The sequence below is a fragment of the Gymnodraco acuticeps genome, unplaced genomic scaffold (genome assembly GCF_902827175.1).
Source record: "Gymnodraco acuticeps unplaced genomic scaffold, fGymAcu1.1, whole genome shotgun sequence".
Lineage (NCBI taxonomy): Eukaryota > Metazoa > Chordata > Actinopteri > Perciformes > Bathydraconidae > Gymnodraco > Gymnodraco acuticeps.
The window spans coordinates 1079482-1092486 of NW_022991001.1; the positions used below are offsets into that span (position 1 = coordinate 1079482).

A 13005-nucleotide genomic window follows, 5' to 3' on the forward strand; every position below is an offset into this window, starting at 1 on the left:
TACCGGCCGGATCACATTGACACGCTCGGGCCCTTAATGAGGCAAACAGTGGTGTCCTGATAACTGTTCGGGAGTTCCTCGTGTTAGGGGTTTCCTGGTCTCAGAGCCTGTATCAGTCAGCTGCAGCTGCTGTGGAGCTCCATAGGACAGGAAACCAGTTCTTGGATTACTTCATATCAAACCCCACCTTCCAGGAACTTCCTTAACTGTAAAGAATAATGAATAACTTACCAACATCGCAGTGCTCGTATTAAATTAAAAGCCATGTGTTCTGTTTAATCAGAGATAATGTAGGGTTATGTCTCATTAAAGGGGCCCTATTCTGCTCATTGTCAGGTCATATCAGTATGTAGTAACTCTACTGTGACATGTCTCCCTGCTTTAATGTTCAAAAAGCTCTTTATGTGTCTCGTGCTTATTTGTGCTGCAGCACCTCTTTGCACCCTCTGTCTGAAACCAGAGCCCAGTCTGTTCTGATTGGTTAGCCGGCTCTGTTGTGATTGGTTAACCACTTAGAGACGTCCTGCTCCTTATATATTAAGGAGGATTTTAGCCTTTGCAGACTATTTACATGTTCAAAAAATTATATCACAAAAAATTATTATTTAAATATGAAATGACTGTTAAAGGGCCACAAGTAATGTATATGCAGTCTTTTAATTCCTAATATGTTTTCCATTCAGCCTATAAAGTAATATACAGTAAGTAGCATTTCCTCTACTTTAACATGTTATCAATAATCACAGTTCAGTTTATTAGTTTCATAGAATTTTTTGTTTATTGTTGTATTTGCAATCTCTCCACAATGTCCATGTAGCAGAGGTTCTGGGGCTTTCAATCAGGTCACATGGTCTTCCTCAACTGATGTGTTAGGGTTGTAGATCAAATGTCCACTTTTCTGAGTAACTTAAGGACTTTTTTTCCATGTTGACGCAAGTTTATTATTGACCTTAGAAACAGCAGTTGATCAAACATATCACTCATTTATTAGTCAAACTTTATCATTAATAAATCATATCAATCATAAATGAGAAATCCTGTAGAGAAATATTGAACATTTGTAAAACAACTGAGCACTCAATATGTTTTAATTAGTGCTGTCAAAATTATCGCGTTAACGGCGGTAATTAATTTTTTGAATTAATTGCGTTAAAATATTTAACGCATTTAACGCATGTGCAGAATGGCCCGCCCCATACGTGCCACCAGTGGCAGCGCCAGGGTATGGCTGGGGTAGGCTACACCCATACCAAGAAATGGCTTAGCCCCACCATGAAAAATGATGTTAAAGTAAGCTAAATAAAGTCTGCCAACTCGCGCGGAGTAAATTGCACAGACAGCAGTTAGTAAGATTGATTTCAGTAGCCACGGTTTTGAAAACTTTTGTCACGTAGTGATCGTCTTCTCAATAGAACATCTTTGATAACGGCGTGGTGTTGTTGCAGGAAGTCCCGACGGAGAATACTTTTGCTGTAGTACAGGGGTGCACATAACTGGTACGCAGGTTATGTGCGTAATCTGAAATGCGTACCGTCACTTGTGTCACAAAGCGCATTTGCGTACCGACGTACTTGTGAAGCTTTTCCAGAAGGCGGTTAGATCACCGGACGACAGAGTCGGTCTCCGTGTGCACAGACAGGGCTGCTGTTAACGTCGGTCTGTACAACAGAATTGTGCCAAAACTACGCCAACCGGCGGCGGAGGGAGACTCCCCCCCTTCACTGGAGAACTGCGCTAAAACAGCTGATCACAACGTTCACACTCTGTGGTCACGAAGTACTCCACTAGCCGCCGCCGCCCCCCCCCCCCCCCCCTCTGTCGACTTTCCTGAAGTACTCCCCGTTGATAGAAATCAACACGTAATGAATTAAGACCCCACGGTTTGATGATTGATAGGTGTGTGGGTTGTCTTTCAGTTTGACACGCAGACAAATGTTATAATAAATATAGATACTGTATGTTAAATGGATATATCCGCCTTCTTTCATTTATCTTTCCATTCCCACAACAATATACATAAATAAATGGCATATTTTGGACATAGTTCGAATGGTGATTAATCATGATTAATTAATTTTTAAGCTGTGATTAATCTGATTAAAAAATGTAATCGTTTGACAGCCCTAGTTTTAATATAGCCCAAAACTGCAAATGACCCATTTGTCTCAGGGGGCTTTACATTGTGTGCAGCACACAAGCCCTCTGTCCTTAGACCCCTGCAGCATACAAGCCCTCTGTCCTTAGACCCCTGCAGCATACAAGGACAAACTCCCAAGAAACCACACAAATAACGGATCCCTCTCCCGGGACAGACAGACGTGGTAATAAATCTACAATATAGAACAGTCCAAATGTTGGAAAAGATCATCTGCATAGAAAAAGAAAATGGATCCAATTGAATGTCAACAATCTTCCAGGTTCTGCTATCATGTGATATGATGGAAACCTGTAGAATAGTTACCAAATTGACCTTGAATTTAGTCTTTTTAAAACTATATTTATCATATTTTCTTCAATTTAAAATGACTTTTTGTACAATAATAGGTATCCTTTAGGTACACTTTGAAGAGTACTGTAAGAAAATGTTGTTTCCTTGAATTCAAAGCCAATCTTTTGGGTTTCTTCTGGATGCTAGCCCAGAGCTCAGGTGGTGTTAGCATGTTTGGATCCTCTCTGTCGCTCCACTGTGTGTGACGCAGATCGATGTGACCGTATGACACAGATGTCACTCCAGCGCTGGGACTATTTTTAGGACTTTGTTGTAAACACACTTAGAGATCAATAGATCGACTTTTTTCAATTAGATCCTCCAGTTCAAATGTGGCAGCACAATGAAAAGTGGGCCATGGCAACAGACACGTAAACAGTCAATGTTGTGGCGTCAAAGATAACAGTGTTACTGTGTGGCCTTTCTTTGTTTCAGGTCACGATAAACTGCTGAATTCTGCCTTTTATTCTTTCATTATCACGTGAAGGCTATTCTACAACATATGGATACTATGATCCATAAGGAAACAGATCGGAAAGCCATAATTCTTCTGTGATTTTGAGAGCTACCGTCAGGTGATGCTGAGGTCTGATGTCTTCATGTTCTAGATTTACAGTCCACGTCCTGGCTCGATGTGCGCATAGAGAAGTGGTTTTAATAACGTCCCCTTGAGGATTTTGAACTCAAAGATGATATCCTTCCACCTCCAGATGCGCAGAAGGTCAAAGCCAGATCAAATAGAGGAGAGGAGGTCAGTCAGTTCAGTCTGGGCCGGGAAGAGCACACATGGCAGCCCAACGACCCGCTGTAGGAGGGTGGAGATGAGGTTAGACTGTTTATTTATTCTGGTTCAACTATGTCTTCTTGGTGATATTGGTCATATTCTTGCATTCACATGGCTTCTGGCAGCAGTGTCCTTCTGATGAGCTAGTTCAGAAAACATGTAGCATTACCATAAACACAGAAATATGAACCATTGTGATCCTTGTGCTTAGAGTTTCTCTTGATTCTGCTCAAACTGTAGCTTAAAGCTAAAGGAGAGTTTAGGTTGTATTCATTCAGGTTGATTCTCTTTCTGCTGTACTCTAACAGATGGGTCCACCCAATAATCCATGATGAATATTACACAGCTAAATAAGGGTCAAAACAAGTGACTTTGCATGTTTTAGCCCATTGCCTATAAAACCAAATCAAATAGACAACTTTTATTTTTTAAGGTGTTTTTTTCTACATTCATTTTTATTATACAGGCAATGTCAACTTGTAAAGCTCTGAGACGTGTCTGACATCTTTCAATAGTCAGAAATGCTCATGTCAGCCATCATTTTAACAAGAAGTCAAAACAATTCTGTGTTTTGCAAAATGTGCAAAAATATCTCAGTGTATATATATACTGTCAACAGCAATACAAACATTTTATTTGACTATGTACACAACACTATTTACTATTCTAAGGCTGCTGTTACCTTAACCAAGTTCAAACTGTAGCTTAAGGAGGGTGTAGGTTTCATTTAGTCTTTAGTTTACTACATTTGGGTTAAACCATTTATCCATGATATATATTACACAGCTAAAATGAACATCAAAACCGGTGGCTTTGCATATTGTATCTGATTGCCTATGAAAGACAAACAAACATGAGCAAACCAAGCTTTTAAGTAGTTTTGTACCTTCTGTTTTAGTATACAAGAAAAAAACAACTTGCAAAAACTTGAAACTACTCATATCATTTTTTAATCAAAGCTCTATTTTTGTAGGATGAAGCAGAGAATACATTGGCAAAAGTTCTGTCTTGCAAAGGAGTCAATGGATATCTCTTTGTTTCACTCATTAAACCAGAAGATGCTGTTCATAGCAATGCAGGAAATCAATGTATACATAATTCAGGTTATGAATGATGTATAACCAATCCTCTGTAAAAAAAAATATATATGTCTATGTAAGAGCTATTAAAGTGGAGATTTCTGACTTCAGATTATGAAAAATATTTAAAAAATTGAAAACGGCCTTAATAAATGTATAAACAATACAGGTTAATATGGTTTAAATCACTCTTATATCAAAATTGACATGAAAATCTGTCTTTTGCCTGTAGTTTCTAGCCTCGAGAATACACTTTTAATCAGGGATGATGAGGCATGTTTTAGCCCTCTCCTGAATCAACAGGAAGTGATTGAGAGCACCTGAATATAAATTGACAAGTACCTTCCATCCTGCCAGGTTCTTCACAAAGACATAATGCTGTGAATCTCACCCTGTCTTCATAGTCGCATAATAGCTTCAACGTGTTTCTGTCACACAGTCATGCGAGATCCCCGCTGCACTTTATCAAACCTCTCCAGAGATCTTCCTGTTGCTGTATAAATAGCCGTCAATCGGCCAGCCAAACACATTAAGTTCATGTCTAGACGAGTGTAACGTATCACTCTGTGCCGGCTGATTAGTTGTTGTGCGGCCACACTTTCACTTTGTGTGACTTTGACCTCCTCCTGAGTTATTTTTTTGAGGTAACAATGACACACTTGGATGTTTTGTTTTCCTTCCCCATGGCAGCCTCCTCCACTTTTCACGAGGCACGCACACCCGTCATCTTTTTTCGTAATAGGAAGCGAGTGGTATTTCTGGTAGGAAGCTGCTGTGCCAGTGCAGGGTCCCTGAGGGAAAGGCTGCTGATGAAATTAAACACAAACAAACAAGGAGTATTTCCATTGTGTGGAGGGAAATCTCAGGTTTTCCAGTCAGAGGGAATTCCTTCCTCGGCCCTGCTGGCTCCGGTTCTCAGAGGCCGGATCCAGCCAGGGGTGTTCCCCCTTCCTCTCGCATTTCTCATCCCTGTGAGAGCTGAAACGGGCCTGATCTGAACCTGGAGGCTGATTAGAGAGGCAGGAAATGTGCAGACTATCTCTAAGAGTAATAAATAAGCTCACAGATAAGAACTGTTTTAAAAAATGAGCCTGCTGAATCCCCTTAAGTGTGTAAAGAAAACATGATTTCTCCTTTTTCTCTTGTCAGTACGTGATATTTTGTATTTGTCCTGGTTAGGCTTCAGTTATTCTGCTCTGTTGCTCTTGGATCCCCGCTCTTCCCCCATCAGTCAGCTAGAGAGCACAGCTGATAAAAACAGATAAACAAGTGCACCTGGATCCTTTAGGGACAGCAGGAGGTTGCATCATCTCTCTTGATACAACAAAAAAAGGTCTGGGGAAATCAGATAAACACTGATTCTATTAGGTTGGCTCAGAGGAGTAACAGTGTCTACAGAGCTCAGAGCGTTGTGAGGCATGCTACTTTAAAGCTATCCTTAAATACATATGTTTGTATTACAATAAAATAAATGTGTAATATTTCAGGTTATGGTTTTTTGTGTTACGTTTTGTGACTTTAATGTTTTTCTTCTGACTCACCACTGATCTGATAATCTGATAAACCCACTGTACATTAGCTGCTCGCTAGCAAATGGCTAACCGACAAAGTTAGCGACTAGTTGGTTATCAAAGTCGAAAATTGATCAACTCAAGAACAACATTTGCCCCAAAACAGGAATAACAGGAGAGTAATTATTGGACTTTGGTGTATTTGGTCAGAAACTTCAAACAAATGCTAATGTTCCTCCCTTTCTGCTATATGTGTACATTAGCATCTTTGCTAACATACAAAATCAGCATCGGGTTACACGTTTAATTACAGCTTCTTTTTTTTCATCCAAAGTAAAAGATGTTTTTTTATTCAACATATTGTTGATGGTGATGGTCTATCCCTTTTAATACATATTGAACCTTTTTTCAGTTTAAAAGGCTCAAAATAGTTTGAATATGAAATATGCAATCTATATGACTACAATTGAAAACTCCTGGCTTTCCTTGATCCTAATGAACACACGCCAGGAGATATACATATATACACGTGCCCAAAATATATATATATAGATACACACTCAAGAATTATATGTCAAAAAAAGATAGTAAAGATATATATAAAAAATAAACATCTGACTATTATGTGGTTTGACAATTTAGACAATGTAAACTAAAACCGAATTCAAACATCAGGCCCTATAATTAAAAAAGTCAGTAACTTATAGTATATGAATGTATGTCTATATCTTGTATTGAGTGGTGATTAATCAAAACATATGTATCTGGGTCTGCATGAGGCTTTCTAATAGATTGTATTAGATGTCTGATGCCTTTTCCTGCGAGGAAAGTCTTTCTTGAGAAAATACACAACACTTGTTCAAAGCTTGTTGTGCTTCAGCTGAAAGCTGGTTGAAAAAAACCACAGCTTAAGTTTGGAAACAAATATTGTGTTCATGTCAACCTATCACCAGCTGGAGGTTAATTGAGAACAACTTTCTTTAAGGCCTTAAAAGATTTGTAATGCTACATTGTACTGTACATGCTTAAACCCAGCATGGGGAGGTCATAATGACTCACCATCCTTTCCTCTCTTTTCATCCACAGTCAATGAGATCATCAGGAACGACCTGTCGAGCATCACCGTCCACAGCCACGCGTAGTTTCCCACCAAACTGACACAGGAAACAAAAATAAAGGGAAACACCAAATAATATTTGACATTGTGCTTTTCATGCTTGGACTACAGCGTGCTGGAAGCATCAAAGGAAATGCAAAGAGAACAAATGTAAATGTCCAGATGACCAGGGTCCAACGTGTGCCTTGTTTTTCTTACATAATTATGCCTTTACTCAGAAATTAGCACATGACTGACTTTTTTTGTACATTGAGTATAGCAACCAAACCCGCCACCCCACAGCAACGTATGCTTTAGAGGACCAAAACATTTTGAAATGTCTTTTTTGCTGCAGTTTGTAAATGATTCAGTGCCTATGAGTTACGTTATTTGTATATACAGTATCTGCCATGCTTCAGTTTGCATATCTGGCTTTACAGAGGGACAATTTAAAAGATAAGTGCCTTTTTGACGGGAAAGATGTGGCCTTAGTTTGGCGACACATGTTGAGAACAATTTATAAAGATAATGTTACTTTTCATGAAAAGTCGCGACAAATGGTAAAGTCATATGAAATGATGAAAGAGAGTTTAACAGTAGCACAATAGAGACGAGCCACCAAAAGCCATATTGGTCGTACTAGACCAGGAGCAGCAATGGAACACCACAGTGTATTGATTAAAGGTTACGTTTTATTCATCATATTTTCAACTTTAAACATTTTCTTTCGAAAGCTGCATCCTTTCCCTTTAAATTATATTTGGTTTGCATTATTTGATTGTAAAAATGAGGTTAAGGTTAACACAATTGAATACATTTTGTGTATTTAAACCCAACAATTAGCACTTAACCACTACACCTGTGGTATGGTTTTAATTGTAGTTTATACAGTTACTGTTATTTAATTCACTTAATAACAATTCCTGGTTAAATAAATTGTGTGTAGTCACAGAATATTGAGTTATTTTTACATTTTGACTTAAAAACAACATGATCTCTGGAGAAGTTTGACTTTTCCCTGGAAGCTATGCAATCTGCCTGTAGTCTCTCAAATACATCTCTAATCCAAAGAATACTTAACAATACACAGCAATACAAATATATAAATACTTTAAGGTTTTTGTATTTTCATATTTATTCTTGTAGCATGTGCTCTGTGTCTTCATGTTAATCTTACAGCCTCTTTTACATGGTTACCTACATAATGTGGTTTACCTACTCATTTGTTTGTACTCTTGTAGTAAAACTTAATGGGCTTACACACTTAGTTTCAAGTTTTTATATGTATTTATGAGTCTTAATCCTTGTAACTGAAGCCATACTGATACGTTTACGGAGGGGGTTATTGTAAGTCTACAACTCGTCATTCTGCTTTGTGACCTATTTTGTGTATTTGTCAATAAATAAGCTTCATCTCTTATATCTGAATAATCCGTTTCATATGTAGAGAGAACATAAAACCAATCAATATATACTTTGCGTTGGGGATGTAGGTTATTCTGGAAAGCACAAATAGAGGAAAATAAGCTGGTTATTATTCAGGAAAAAAGCCATGATTGGCTTCATCAGTCATTTCTGAAAATAAATTCTAAGCATTGTGGAAGGTCAAAAGACCCAAATCCAAAAAATGTCCAATTGGACCAAAAGCCCATTTGTCCAACTACCCATTTTCCTGAAAACAAATGTCCATTAGTCTGGCCCATTACTGTACCTCAATCCAAAAAAATTCCCATTCGACCAAAAATGTCATTTGTTCCACTTCCCATAACACTGAAAATATAAACCCATATTCCAATGGCACATTATTTGACCCCAATCTAAAACACAATCCCACTGGAACTGCCCATTTCCCTGAAAACAAACTTACATTTTTCTGATGGTCTATTAATATATCGCTATCTAAAAATGGTCCCATTGGTCTGATGCTCCATTTGTGCAACTGACCAATATAGTAAAAACATAAAACCCATGTGCCAATGGTCCATTATTTGACCCAATTTCTTTTTTAAAAGCCCCGTTGGATCATAACCATATTTGTCCGTCTGCCCGTTATCCTGAAAACAAACAGCCATTATTCTGATGGTGCATTCCCATTATCCAAATGCAAATGTAAATAATTTCCATGGGCCATTACTTGACCACAAACCAAAAAAGTGTCCCGAAGATGCAATGTGCAACTGCCTTTTTAGAATGTACACAAAAACCAGTATCCCTTTGGCCCATTATTTGACCCCAGACAAAAAAACTGACCCATTGGAACGAAAGCCCATTTATCCAACTGGCCATTATCCTGAAAACAAAGGTCCATTATTTCAATGGCCCATTAATGGACCCCAATCTAATAAAAAGGTGTAAGTACATTTTTCCTACAAACATAAGCACATGGCTATTTATGCAGAAGGACATCATCAACGTTTTTCTTTCAATGCCTGGGAGTGGAGATTGGGGTATGAATACATAACAATCGTTTATTTAAAAAAGCACAAATAAGCAAACACAGAGGCTCCGGGAGGCTCACATGGGGAGTGTGTGAGAGAAATGAGAGAGGGGGGAGAATCTCAAAGACCTATCTTCAAGCATCACTGGGCCCAGGTGGATCTCATCAGCCAATGCCGGCCCCACTCTTATTATACATCCATGATGTAGGCCTATGTATCAACCACCCATTTCAGAATTTAAATCCCTTTCATGTTTACCCAAATACAGAGACAGACAATGATAATAACAAACAAATATCCATTTGTTCGTGTGGAAATATCTTCTGCGGGCAGGAGTTTATGTTAAAGGCCTATACCAGTGGTTTTGCATGTTGCATACAAAGCAAGGTAAGAGTCAGCTTTCTAATGTTCTTATCATTCAAAAAAGCACATCAAACGCTGAATGAACAAATACCTGATACATCTTACACTATAGGGTGCTTTCAAAGTTTAAGTCGACAAGGTATAGTAGTTATTCACACTAAGTTATTCAAACTCTAAACATATGTTGAATACAATTTTGTATAAAAGTGTGCTGGATGTTTAAGTCCCTCCTTGAGAATTCTGAATCCTGTTGCTGCACAGTCAATGTTATTCAAACACACATGAGAAAGATCACTGAGAAGACTCTGTAAAAGGGTTACAAGAACTTGCTTTACATAACTATCTCACAAACCTTTTTATGATGTGATGATCCTGGTTGTTCTCCTCACTGGTGGAGGTTGTGTTGCAGGGCACAGTGACACCCTGTGGTCTGCAGGGGTCCTGCTGGATTGTGACACATTGAATGGTTCAGAGCTGACAAACACTTATTAGTTTACTGTAGGTTTTTTGATGTATTTCTCTATACTGTATGATGTCACAGCCGAGACAGAGACGCGTGCTGTTATGGAAATCATGGCGTGACGGGATCATAGTTTGTTGGTTTTGCCTGTCTGTCATAACTCCATTAGGAAAATCAGGTGTGATTTTGACTGTCAGTCAACTATTTCACAGGTCATTCATTAGTAACTGCAGAGAAGCTGCTGAACACACCTGGTAAGCTCTGTCTTCATAAGTCTTAAATGTAAACTTCTTTCTAATTGTATGATTTATTGACAGCGAAAAGTAACTGAAGATGGTTATTATCTAATCTTAATTTCAATGTTTACTATATACGCTATTATTTCGTTACAGAGACCAAACACTTTTTAAAATTGGAAAAAAATCCTGTAAAGTATCTTAATATACAAAAGTGCATTTTATCAAGTCTCTTGTAAAAATGTGTTAGTACATTGCTGTTATTCTTATGCTTTTTTTTACTGAAATGAAGGATAAAGTAAAAATGTTCTTTATTTGATTGCAATGATCTGCTTTATTTGGTCTTGTTCATGATAGTAAATACATTTTACTACTGTAAAAACGTTGTATTTATAAGCATTAAGAATGTTGTTCTCCCTATTTTGTTCCTTTTATTATTTTATGTTAAAAAATAAACACAGCCATTTTCAGTTTGTAACGTCCATCAGCAGCTTCTTTCTGATGTTTTTCTTTAGCTCTGGGAATATCTCTGGTGACATGGGGGGGCCCGTCAGCAATATCTCAGGTAATCATTTCCATCCAAATACATTATTTGGAAAATCACAGATTTCAATTTATATCACTATGGTTGTTTTATTTACTTCACATTTTTGTAAATGTATCACTTAATTATTTAGTCACAGGCTGCTGCCATTCCCAACTGGGTTTATTTCAAACCACTGCAGCAAAATGCACCTTAGAACCTGTACGTTTGAGCTTAACGTGCTAACACATTGAAGGAAACAATACTGCAATGTAAATCAGTTGATATTATGCATAGTCAATGTGTATCAGCCACAAGTTCATTTCAGTCAGACAACTCACGTGTTCCTTTAACATGTTTATTAGAAGCAGCATATAGTTGAGTTTGGCGACTAGGCTCGGGCATCATCACTCCATAGATATACATAGCACGATGAGTGATGATTAAATAACTAACCCCCGAGCCTACAGGTGGTGGTGGGGCAGCAAGCAGCAGCGACGTAGAGGTAGCTGCAGCATAGCAGCAGCAAGCAATGCATGGAGAGAGATCTGGCAGGTTCAATAGAGCGGGATATTAAGGAGACTCTGATTGGTTGGTTGTAGAGTGGCAAGGGGCGTTATGTATGAATGCAGCATAAGTGCTCGAGTTGACTGCCTGAACTAGCTCGCAGGCTTCGCCCCATTAGATTATTCAGTTTCTAAAGGTTCAGTGCAAAAGGGATGGTGGGATTTGGATAGTTTAAAAGTCTAGGATGAAGATAATACGGCCACAAATCAAATCAATGTCAAGCTTTACAGGCCCAAAAATGGCATTGCATTCATATTTATTTGGTTAAATTTGTTTTATAATTTATCCGATTGAACTCTATTTCCTTTGTAAACCATGTCCAGTGTTCTATATGAATACATATTTGGTACATAAATCATTTTGTTGGTTGAACAGATACAGATAATGTCGTCCTTGTATACCTCTGGTCACAGGTAACTCCACCAAAGATGACTTCCCCTGTGTGCTCAGAGAATTTCATCTCGTGCTTCTCAGTCTGATCGACATCGTGTGTCTTCTCATTGGACAGCCAGTGATCGTCAAACTTCTGTGGGTCACCTTCACATCCAGGAAGACTACCTCCATCCTAAACTGTAATTTAGCTCTCTTCCACAACATGCAGTACCTGATTTCCATCTTGCATTTATGTGTCCTTCATTTTCTGCCAAAACAGCATCAATCCGTCCTCTATTTTTTGTTTGTGTATGTACTAATCGGAGGGCCAATGACTTTGACTTTTATTTGCCTGGAGAGGTATGTTGCTGTCATTCACCCCACATCTTATCCTCTGCTCAAGAGGTACAGATACAGGGAGATTTGTTCCGCCACAGTGTGGTGGTTTTCTGTGCCCACTGCTCTGGCCAGAGTTTTCTCTTTAAATAATGTCTTCCATTCCAAAGACGAAGTTATAGAAATGATTCCTTACGTTGTGATGATGGTGATGATTCCAATAATAGTGTGGTGCAGCTGCCACACTGTGAATGTGCTGAGGAGGTCCGGTCCGGGGAGAGACCAGCTCCATCCGGCCAAGAAGAGAGCCTTTAAAACGATCTGTGCCACTTCCTCCATCGCCCTGTTCTTTTACATTGTAGTTACTTCAATGCAATGGTATAAGACGGTTAATGAAGGAAACTATCATTGTATAGTTATGCCTATATGTTTAGTGTTGCTGTCTGCTGCGAGTGTTGTGCATCCAGTGTTTTATCTCCACACTCAAAGGAAGCTGTTTCCCTTCTTTAAGTGTGAACAGAAAGCCACTTGATTTTCATTTCATCTTGACCTCAAACAGGCTGATATACCTGCATGCAACTCATCTGTATTCTTAAAAAAAAATAAACTTTTGATTGAAGACATCATCTAATAGACTTTTAAAGAGGACATTATGCTCATTTTCAGTTTCATATTTTGTATTTAGTTCACACAGGTCTTTTTATTTCCTCATACTGCCTGTGCTGCAGCATCTCTTTTCACCCTCTGTGTGA

The 13005-nt window shown here is 38.5% G+C and overlaps 1 protein-coding gene across 1 annotated transcript in view; it reads left to right on the plus strand.

Moving 5' to 3' along the window:
- Window positions 1-8378, plus strand: part of nfatc1 (nuclear factor of activated T cells 1) — a 61788-nt gene extending 53410 nt beyond the window's left edge. Inside the window, 1 exon segment of the mRNA XM_034236045.1 lies at window positions 6949-8378. Coding sequence (XP_034091936.1) covers window positions 6949-7004 — 56 coding nt within the window. The 3' untranslated portion in view covers window positions 7005-8378.
- Window positions 8379-13005: the final 4627 nt, after the last annotated feature.